Source organism: Rattus norvegicus, chromosome 14, assembly GCF_021556685.1.
Source record: "Rattus norvegicus strain SHRSP/BbbUtx chromosome 14, alternate assembly SHRSP_T2T, whole genome shotgun sequence".
Lineage (NCBI taxonomy): Eukaryota > Metazoa > Chordata > Mammalia > Rodentia > Muridae > Rattus > Rattus norvegicus.
Genome location: NC_141547.1, coordinates 101,723,353 through 101,734,733, shown reverse-complemented (window position 1 = coordinate 101,734,733; position 11,381 = coordinate 101,723,353). Strand labels below are relative to the sequence as shown.

The 11,381-nt window shown below is 40.8% G+C and overlaps 1 protein-coding gene across 10 annotated transcripts in view; it reads right to left on the bottom strand.

The window, feature by feature from the left end:
* The window catches only part of Usp34 (ubiquitin specific peptidase 34), a 190,610-nt gene that overhangs the window by 84,379 nt on the left and 94,850 nt on the right, over window positions 1-11,381 (bottom strand). For all 10 annotated transcript variants that reach the window (XR_015636753.1, XR_015636754.1, XM_087583898.1 and 7 more), the window contains 5 exon segments: window positions 6,250-6,350; window positions 5,850-6,059; window positions 2,606-2,731; window positions 665-787; window positions 455-538 (listed from right to left, as the gene is read on the bottom strand). Coding sequence is in view for 8 of the 10 variants with exons in the window: in XM_087583898.1 (XP_087440024.1) it covers window positions 455-538; window positions 665-787; window positions 2,606-2,731; window positions 5,850-6,059; window positions 6,250-6,350 (644 nt within the window). In the remaining 2 variants the exon portion in view is untranslated.

Here is an 11,381-nt window from a genome sequence, read left to right as displayed (position 1 = left end):
CATTTGAGGGGTGGTTGCCATCCCCCACCTCCCTTTCCCTGGAGCATCTGTGACTATTCAAGAGCCACTCTCAAAGTCCCCATGATCCCTCAAATGGCTTAAATAAGCTTCTTGTCTGCCTTACATTCTGTACACACGCACACACACTACCACTCTCCACCCAGCATCTAACTCTCAGCCTCCCTCCAAGGCTGGAGACATGGTTCAGTTACTAAGAGCACACATCGCTATGGCAAGGGACTCAGGCTCCCACAGAAAGGGCTACATTCATCTCTAACTCCACTTCAAAGGGATATGGAGAACCTTCAATTAGCCTCCACAAGCAAGCATACATATATGCAAGCAAACACTCAAAGATATAAAACTAAATCTTTAAAAAAATCCTTAAGATAATGATTTACAGAACCCAAAAAAAGTAGTTTTCTCAATCTTTGAAAAAAAATTATGATCAAACCTTGCAAGTCCAGGAATTTTTACTATTTTCCACTTGATCTTCACTTGAATCATCAGAATCTGGATAAAGATCACTGTAACTTCCCTGTGAGGAGGGGAATACAAGTAAGGGAGGTTATCAGGAGAGACATTACTCAGGAGAGAAAGGGTAGTGTGATTTGGAATTCTAGAGGAATAAAGTCTGTAGTGATAATACTGCATGTGTAGTTACCGTTGACTCTCTTCTTATTCTTCTGTTAGGCTTTCCGAGTGCTTCAATAATTTCAAGAGCGTATAACAACTTATGAGCACTCTTAATCTTGAGAAGTTCCTTCCAATTAACTCCATCATTACTCTTAAATTACAAAAAGAAAAACAAGTTGTTTAGCAAGACAACTTCCTAGATAATTCTCTAAAGTCTAAAACTCATAAAAATGAATACTGGAATGAAACAAATACTGCACACTTTAAAAACATCAAAATATAAGAAGACAATATCAGAAATGGTACTGGTGACATATTTAAAGCACAAACTATTCATTAAATATGGTTAAAATAAAAAATTTTATCAAAAAAGAACAGCAAAAGAATTAAATTAGAAAATTGCTGTTTGTGCTATCAATATATGAACTAATGTTTGCATAATATGTAGCTTTGAGATGTTATTACTAAAGTAATCTCTAATCACATTCCAGAGCTAATCCTTTTTCAATTCAAATAACTTAAGAAGTCAGAAGTTCTGAACTCATGCAATGGGTGCCAAATCAGACAGTCAGTGTGGTGTGTAACGACAGGCCACTTGGTTCTGTATTCATTACTTGAGTCTTGCAATAGATCTTCCTTGAAGAAAACCCTTGTTACGTAGCTTTTTAAAGCATTGTTGGGCCAGGTGTGGAGGCACCCACCTTTTATCTCAGTACTTGACAGAGGAAGGCAGATCTTTCTTATTTCAAAGACAACCTAGTATACATGATGATTTCCATGTCAACCAAGGCTACCTAGTCAGTCCCTGCCTCCAACGGAGGTAGATAATGTTCCCATCCCTCAAAAAGGGGATAGAAAGATGACTAAGGTTAAGGTTACATACTGCTCTTTTGTAGTTCCCAGCATCAATGTGGGGTGGCTAAAAACCACTTGTAATTCCCACTCTTGGGGATCCAATACCCTCTTTCTGCCTCCATAGGGACCTTCACTCATGTGCATACATACACATACTCAAGAACATATCACTGAAAGAAAATAGCATGTCTTTCATTGCAAAGGCATTCTACAAGGATATCCAACACTTTTTATATGTAATCTGATACTTAAGAAACATTAACTATGTATTAAATTTTGTTGCTTTGTTTTCTCAATTCTGTCATTGGATCTGTAGAACAATCTAAAACCAGGTCTGACCTATGTCACTCCATCAAATCATATTGATCTCAGTTTTACTAGTTTTGTTGTCAAAAAGAAATATTCAAAACATACAAGTCTTTAAAAATCTCATCAATAAAAACACTACTCTGCGGCTGGAGAGACAGCTCAGTAATTAAAAGTACTTATTGCTCTTGCAGAAGACTCAGAGTCAATTCCTAGCACCCAAATGGCAGCTCACAGTCATCTCTAAGTCCAGTTCCAGGGGACTGACCCAACACCTTCTGGACTCTGCACCACCAGGCATGCACATGGTGCACAGACATACATGTAGGCAAAACACTCAAACACATAATAAATAAAATCTTTTAAAAAAATCAAATTCCAATATTTCTAAAGACAATTTAATAAAAGATTACTTACAATTTACCTAGTATGTTATGTAACTTTAAAAACAAATGGATATTTAAACTGACACTTTTTTCCTAATAAGTTAGCAAAAGGAGGTTGGTGAGATGACTCAATCAGCAATATATTTACCACAGAAGCATAAAGATATGAGTTTGGACCCCAAACACCTCTGGAAAAAGCTAGGCATAGCTGTCTGTATTACTGACACTGAGAGGGCAGATAGGAAAATACATACAACCCAAGGGCCAACTTAGCCTAATCCGTTCATAGAAAAAACAGGGGTGGGGAGGACGCCGCATACACGACTGGACAGGAATGATGATGACATCCAACAAAGACCCCTAGCCTCCTTATGTCTGTGCACACAAACACTGCCCGAGAGGGCACACAGCCTGCGGCTCACCTGCTCATCCGAGATACTCTGGAACGCCGTCAGCATGTTTGGACAAGTAGGAAGAAGCATGAGCAACTCCCACACACGCCGTGAAAGATTCTCTGCATGAAGATGAAGTTCTTCACACTTTAAACTCTACATAAAATAAGAATACTGTTTCATCAAACTAGATCAGAAGAAATTAAAAAAAAAAATTGAACGTCAATTTTCACAACTGTTTGCCAAAATTCCCTACCCTCACTTTTAACAGTCTGAAAATTTAATACTACCGAACAATTAGGTGGAATTGGCAATTTTTCCACTTTTCATCAACCTTTTCTTTGTTTGTCTTTGTTTGTTTGTTTGTTTGTTTGTTTGTTTGTTTTCATGGACGAGAGCTCTGCTGCATGTACACCTGCAGGCCGGAGGAGGGCATCAGACGCCTTCACAGGTCAGCACCATGTGCATGCTGGGAGCTCAGTTAGGGCCTCAGGAGCAGCGGCCAGCGCCCTAACTGCTGCATCTCCCCAGCCCCTCAACAGTGCTTATATTGGCATTCACTGATCTCAAGCGACTTTTGAAATTGGATGTTAGCCATTTGTTTCATAATTTCCACATCTCTTTATTTCTTCTTTGCAGATTATCATTCTATATACAACAAAGACTCACTAAATTAAATTCTGACCTATTTGTGAAGAGATTAAAGGAAAAAATAAAGTTTCATAAGCCTGATTTTTGCCATTATCATTTGATAAAACTTAAGTTGAATAAGGTGAGCAAATAAAACAAAGACTAGAAAAAGGATGTTTGCGGAAGCACATTTAAAAAGCAAGTTTTCATCCACAGCCCAAGTAAGGCAGCACTGCAGAAGGAAATTTACAACAAATAAGGTGAATTTATTTTTTATTATAGTGCTACTGCTATAACCATGGCTCCCAGTGTGAAGGAAATGCATTGAATACCAGAGAAAGATTCCCTAAGTAACAAGGAAGACCTCCTCACAGTCATTCTATAAGCTGGTATAGTGGCCCTCTGTACGTGGCGGCAGACAACAAACAACAAAAGCGGAAGGAGTCCCACTGAAGCAGCAGAGACATCAAACCTTCAATCCAAAATCTGTCCAGTCTCAAGAAATCAGGGAATGGGGCTGAAGCCAAGTCTGAGGGAATATCTAACCAATTACCTGCCCACCTTGAAACCCATCCCATGCGCAAGCACCAGTCCCTGTGTGAGGCTCCACACGGCAGATGCTGGAAACAGATGCAGACCCACAGCCAAGTAGTAGAAGAAGCCAGGGGACTCTTATGAAAGAGTTGAGGGAAGGACTGAAGGCCCCATAGGGGATAGGAACTATGCAGAAAGACTCAACTAACCTGGACCCTTGGGGCGCTCAGAGACCGAACCACTAACCAAGGAGCACTCACGGACTGGACGCAGGCACCTTGCACTAAGATATGCAACTTACTGTTTAGGTGGGTCCTGAACACCTGTCTGTGGGGTATGATCTTCTACCTGGGCTGCCTTGTTTGGTCTCAGTGGGAAAGAATGCACCTAGCCCCACAGAAACGTGTTGTACCAAAGGGAAGCTTCCATCCTCTCAGAGGAAAAGCAGAGGAGGTAGGGGGTAAGGATTGGGGATTGGGGAGTGAGCGGTGGGGGGTGGGGAGTGTGATCGGGATGTAATATGAATACAATTTAATTACTTAATCCCCCCCCCCCAGGGGCTGGGGACCGAACCCAGGACCTTGCACTTCCTAGGTAAGCGCTCTACCACTGAGCCAAATCCCCAACCGATTACTTAATTCTTAAAGAAGAATATTAATAATAAAGACCTTAAGATAGTCGTTATCAAAGCCACTGGATTAAAAACAAGCTCTACTGACAAGCACAGTGGAGAGTAGTGTAGCCTCACTGTCAGGTAGAAAAGGTAGGGGGACTGAGCTGGGAGGCCAGCCTAAGGTACAAGACAAGAAGTGAGAGAGCAGAGAAGCATATGGATTTGAGTTGTTTCCTTGACATTCGCAACTGATAACCTTCAAGCATCCATCCTTCATTTTAAATGGAATCAAAGTAATTGGTCGAGTCAGAAACCATTCACCATTCCTACATCTTCCTCCTTAAAGACTCACTCTGTCCTCTTTTAAGTCTGCCACAAGGTGATTGTGTTTCTCACTTCAATCACACTTTGTCCACCACTGCCACACTGTGCTAGGACACTTCCAATTCTGACCTGGACAAATGTTCTAGGTCCTTACGACCTCTGAAACTTGCCAAACAAACATGCTTCATTTAAAACAAAAACTAGAGTCTGCTTCTGCCTCCACTGCGGTCACCACGGGAAGTGTTCATTCCAGAACCTTACAATCCTCCCCTCTGCCTCCCTTCCCATCTCAGCCCTTTCACTCCACTCCCTCAGCCAGTGCATTGGCTGTAACCTTGTCGTGCGTGAGTGCTTCTAAGAAATGACTTCCAGGAAAGAGTGCTAAGCCTCAGCTGGGACTGCCTCAGGGTTGAGGTGTGAAACTGTGCCTCACAACCAATCACCAAGCAAGGGAGCAGATACGCAAGATTAAGACTACTGCTGGCCCTGTAACACAGCGCTGGGCAAGTTCAGACAGGAGAGCTCCAAGTGCAAGGTCAGGCTGTATGACACAAGTGGCTCACAGCAATAATAAAACAGGAAACTGCTACATGCAGATCATTTCTTGTCCTCATAACTAGCTCCTTCTTACTCCTCTAATTCAGATTTTGGGGTCTCACTGAAACCACACGTGTGGTTTTCTTTTACTAGGGTTCCCTAATTAATCCAACAGCAGTTTTTGGATTGAAAAACCTATTCTGTCTGAAAAATATTTATGTTAGCTTACTTGTAAGGCATGTCATTATAGGTCTTCCATAATTGACTCAATGAAGTATAAAATTATTTTGTAAACAATACTTTTATTATAGTATGCCCAGGTCATATTGAACTTAAATATATTAACTTGTGGATAATTAACCAACAAACAAGTGATTCCTGAGCAAGCAAAACAAAACAAGCCCCACCCCACCCCACCCCAAAAAGACCCTATTTAGGCTGGGAGGTGGAGGTATATGCCCTTAATCTCAGCACTTGGAAGGCAGAGGCAAGAGGACCTCTCTGTGAATTCCAAGACTGCCAGGGCTACACAGAGAAACAAAAACCTAAACGAATAAAAAGGCTTTCACGAGAAAATTGTTTCTTAATATCTCAAAAGAAAGATAAAAATCTATGGAAAGGAAATCTGAGCATTACCTCACTGTCATCAACTGCCACTTTTCCTGAGGGTGGTTTAAATGAAGCAAGCATTTCTAATAAATCAAAGAGAGTAGTTAAATGAGGTTCCTGTAACAGCAAAAGCATGGGAATGTTGTCCTTTTGAGGTGGTGGGAGGCAAGATGCAGGCAGTTGAACACCTTCTCCTTTTCTTTCTCTTCTTGGGGCACCCAAAGATACAAATACCATCTACAATGGGAGGGGGGAGGAATAAGAGAAATAGGAAAAAATATATTAACTGTTTTATTTAAGAAAACAATAAAATTGAGGTATAACTCTATTTACAATTTTAGTGCATAGAATTAAGAACTATTTAACCAGACTTCAATCATTAACTTTCTATGTAACATAAAACTCAAACTACAATTTATTTATGTACCTGCATATCTTTAAAACCAAGTTCATGAAGTGCTTTTTCATCGTAGTCTGTTGTCAACTCATGTCCAGAAGAGATCATCCTGACAGGCCCCATGAGGCCACCTTAAAAACAACAGAAAAGGGAAGTACATTGCTGATACCATTTGTTAGCAATGACACAACAGAGCAAAACATTCACTGTTCATTACAGTTAAATCTCTAACTCCTGAGAAGCCCAGAGTAAGTGTGCCTCCTAAGTGTTTTCTATGGTCGTAAATTACCTAGGCACTAGTATAATGACAGTAATCCCTGTATTTTATAACAAGACAGCAAGAACCTTCTTGGAACTTACTGAATTTCCCTCAGTATGTGCAGAGAACTCAGATTCCTTAAATGCATTGGCTATGCGTGCGCGCGCACACACACACACACACACACACAAAAGCAAAACCCCAGTTTTTCTCAAAAGAGCACCCCCTATTTTCAAACAAGAACAAAACAAAACACAGCAAATATTATAAAATAAAAACCAATCTGTTGTACAGACAAAAAAAAAAAAGAATACCCTTCAAGATCTGTCAAACTATTCAATAACCTACTATTAAAAGACCAATGAGTTTGCTGAATAAATTCAGCACAGGTCATTTAAGAATGCCTAAGAGTCTGTTGCAGCTTATCTATCTATCCCTTGAGTTCAGTTCCCATCACCTCCCCCTACTTCACAATCCATGCTTCAGCTACCAGACTCCATGCTTTTCTTGTTCTGACAGCATTTCACAATGGAGGCAGGTGAGTTTAGACTGCAGCTCTCTGTGTAGACTAGGCTGACTTGGAAATCTTCCTCTTCCTCCTAAGTGATTGGATAAAAGTGTGTGCTGCCCTGCTCAGCTCCTTGCCCTTTCTGTAAAATGTGTCGCCCCTCCACCTAAAGAAATAAAATGTCTACGCCAGGAATTCACAGGACATATAACTTGATTTTCCTCAAGGCATTCAAAATGAGAGCTACTGTGTGAGCATGAATGTCTGAGCGCCCACCTCATTACTACCCCTTCGGTTTATCTTTACTTAAAGCAAGTCTTTCTTCACCAAAGTAAAATCAAAAGTTCAGTTTCAACAGGGATGGCACGTTTCTTTTTCTTATACTTACTGATGGATTCCAGCCACTAAAACATAGTAGACACTGAAAAGAATTACTATATCGTCAATGACAATAATAATAATAATAATAATAATAATAAGAAGAAGAAGAAGAAGAAGAAGAAGAAGAAGAAGAAGAAGAAGAAGAAGAAGGAGAAGGAGAAGGAGAAGGAGAAGGAGAAGGAGAAGGAGAAGAAGAGGAGGAGGAGGAGGAAGAACAGGAGAAGGAGGAAGAAGAACAGGAGAAGGAGGAGGAGGAGCAGGAGGAGGAGGAGGAGGAGCAGGAGGAGGAGGAGGAGGAAGAGGAGGAGGAAGAGAAGAAGAAGAAGAAGAAGAAGAAGAAGAAGAAGAAGAAGAAGAAGAAGAAGAAGAAGAAGAAGAAGAAGAAGAAGAGGAGGCAGCAGCAGCAATACTAATGTTTAATTGGGAAATAAAACAGACTTATTAAATGTAACAGAACTTATTCAAACACTGGTGTTGGTTTTGCTTTGTTTTTAAGTTAAATAAGTTAAGCTAAATAGGATCTCACTGAGAAGCCAAGGACCCTGGCACAGCTTCTTACATATGGGATTATAACCATGTGCCACCCCACACAGCTGCCATCCTCCAATTTTATCTGGTGTGAGTGATTGCTGATCACAGGTCCAGAGATCAAACCATCAGCCATGTGAAACAGGACTTACACCCTTAGGTAAACACTAATCTTGAATTTTATTAAGATAGAAACTATTTCGAGAGTATGAAGCAACTATTTTCAAGAGTAATGAGTAAAGGGTTGGGGATTTAGCTCAGCAGTAGAGCGCTTGCCTAGCGAGCACAAGGCCCTGGGTTCGGCCCCCAGCTCCGGAAAAAAAAAAAAAAAAGAGTAATGAGTAAAACATACTATGTAACACTTCTTTACATAATGACACACATTTCTATTTTGATTATGGTAGCGAGGCTGGGGATTAAACGCAGGACCTTGCACAATCTAGCCAAGTGCTATACCAAATCAGCTACAGCCACCACCCAATAACAGGGCACAGAAGGTGTCAGTTTCTCTTCTACTTTATACAAAGAAGACTGATACAGGGAAGCATTCATTTCTAACACTGAGACTGAATCTGTCAATTTTCTTTTCCTTTTTTTTTTTTTTAATCTTTATTAACTTGAGTATTTCTTATTTACATTTCGATTGTTATTCCCCTTCCCGGTTTCCGGGCCAATATCCCCCTAACCCCTCCCCCTCCCCTTCTATATGGATGTTCCCTTCCCCATCCTCCCCCCATTATCACTCTCCCTCCAACAATCACATTCACTGGGGGTTCAGTCTTGGCAGGACCCAGGGCTTCCCCTTCCACTGGTGCTCTTACTAGGATATGCATTGCTACCTATGAGGTCAGAGTCCAGGGTCAGTCCATGTATAGTCTTTAGGTAGTGGCTTAGTCCCTGGAAGCTCTGGTTGCTTGGCATTGTTGTACATATGGGGTCTCGAGCCCCTTCAAGCTCTTCCAGTCCTTTCTCTGATTCCTTCAACGGGGGTCCCATTCTCAGTTCAGTGGTTTGCTGTTGGCATTCGTCTATGTATTTGCTGTATTCTGGCTGTGTCTCTCAGGAGAGATCTACGTCCGGTTCCTGTCAGCCTGCAATTCTTTGCTTCATCCATCTTATCTAATTGGGTGGCAGTATATGTATGGGCCATTTCTAACAATGAGCCTGAATCTGGCAATTTTCTTTGCTAGAGCATAAACCATGTAGTTAACCTATAAGGCAACCTTTGTTAGGTTTCCCAGAAGGTTTCTTGTAAAAGAAGCGGGCATCCTGGGTACTGCACTAGGCTCTTGGGTGTTCCTTCCCTGAGCATGCAAGCCATGTTACCACTGAGCTAAAGACCTGGTCTCTACAGGACACCTTTTAGCCTAAGCGTCGCTTAACAACTGTGACAAGATTTCTTGCCTTAAAAGGAAATTATCATACCAAACATGGTGGCTCATACCTATAGCCACTTATGAGACTAAGGCAGAAACTGCTCCAAGTTTTGAGTTTGACAGTAATACACAGACTATTAAGCAGGAAGAAAAATATAAGATCCCTTTAAAATAATATTTTGATGCAGGAAGAAGTAAATCCTTAATAAAACTGTTTGTAGGATCAGTATATAAAATGTGCTTGCTAATAACCATCACATTCTATGCTCAACACCTGAACCAAACATGGTTAAAAGTGAGAACAGATTTTCACACGTGGTCCTGACCACCATAAGCATGCCCCGGTATGTGCCTCCCCCCAGAAGATATACACATAAATAGGACATAAAAGTATTTTAAAATAACTCTGAGGACAGGTAATATGGAGAACACCTTTAACCCCATCTCTCAGAAAGGAGAGGTAGGTGCATTGCCTGGAGTCTGAGGCCAGCCTGGTCTACACAGTGAATATGATAATGAAATTCTGTCTTAAACAAACAAACCATAATACAAAAAACAACTAATTAACCAATGCATATGCTGTATGCAGACCCTTAAGAAATATCCAGAGTAAGCATCCAAAATGTAAGACATCGTTCAAGGCACTGGAAAGCCCTGTACTAGACAAAAGACAAACAGGGAGCTTCCAGAAATGACCTCATTCTTAATCTAGGCAACATGAGTTTCCATTTATGCTAGTTTCACACAGTATTCTTTATATACAACCATTTAAGTCTGTAAGTGGTCCAAGAATGTTTCCAGGAGTCTATGTGGACAGGGGTTCCTACTCGTTTGCACACTTGCTTGTGTGCTTGCCTTTGTGTATGCCTGTTCAGGAAATGGCTCTGCTTTATGTAGCTGTCTTCTATCACTCTCCAATTAGGAATCCCTTGGCTAAATTTAAATATTATAGTACTCCATAGATAAACATACACAGAACAACACTTCTATCCAAAAGTGTTTCAAATTTCAGGATTTTCTAGTTTTTGAAGCACATGCATCCCTAATCCAAAGCCTCCAGCTCAAACACCTTATGGGATGAAACTGGGTAACTAGCCAAATAGACGAGAAAGGTCATCAACAACTACAAGTGTTTACCACATCAATGCCCAAACTGCTTTTATGGTCACAACAAAAAGCCTACAGAGAGAGCACAGAGAAAGCAGGAAAGTAAATACATTATGGCCAGCCTGAGGAGCTGTTTGATTCCTAGAGCACACATAGTAAAACTGGTTCCTACAACCTGTTCCTGACCTCCACATGTACCCTGTGGCACACACATACTCACTACACGTTAGGTGGTTGGATGGATGGGTAGATGGATGGATTAAAGACAGACAGACAGACAGACAGACAGACAGACAGACAGAGGAAAGTTATTTCTAGAAAGCCTGAAAAGAATCCTGTAAAAAAAAAAAAAAAAAAAAAAAAAAAGATGTCTCCAAACAACACCTAAAACCACTGTTACACCAACACCTACCTAACACTAATGAAACCAAGGGTCAGCAAAAGTAGCCCCTGAGGCCAGTAAAGGTCTAAAATTGCTACAAATGGCCTAAATGTTTATGTTCCCAAACAAAAATGTTACTGAAATTTATTTCTTCATGCAATGGTGTTTGGAGGTATAATTATGGGGACAGTTTAGGACATCAAGGCAGCATCCTTACACTTGCAGTAGTGTATAGGGGGACAGTTTAGGACATCAGGGCAGCATCCTTACACTTGCAGTAGTATCTAGACAAAGGTTCCTTTCCTTTAGACCTACTTCCTGCAATGTTAAAGACTAACACTTATGTATTGTACTGAAAGCAGAAAGCAGGCCTCGTCAGATTCTGATCTTACACATTATACCCAGACCCTAAGTCTACGGCCCCGTGAGAAACAGACTCAGGCTGCTTATACTCTATCTGGCTAGGTGTAGTGGCTCACATGTATAACCCCAAAGTTTGGCTTTGGAAGTACTAGCAGAAGAATTCCTAAGACTCTGAGTCCAATCTGGGGGACACACAGTGTGGTCTAGGACTCCACAGTAAAGATCCCATTTTCAAAATTAAAAACAAACAAAAAATCA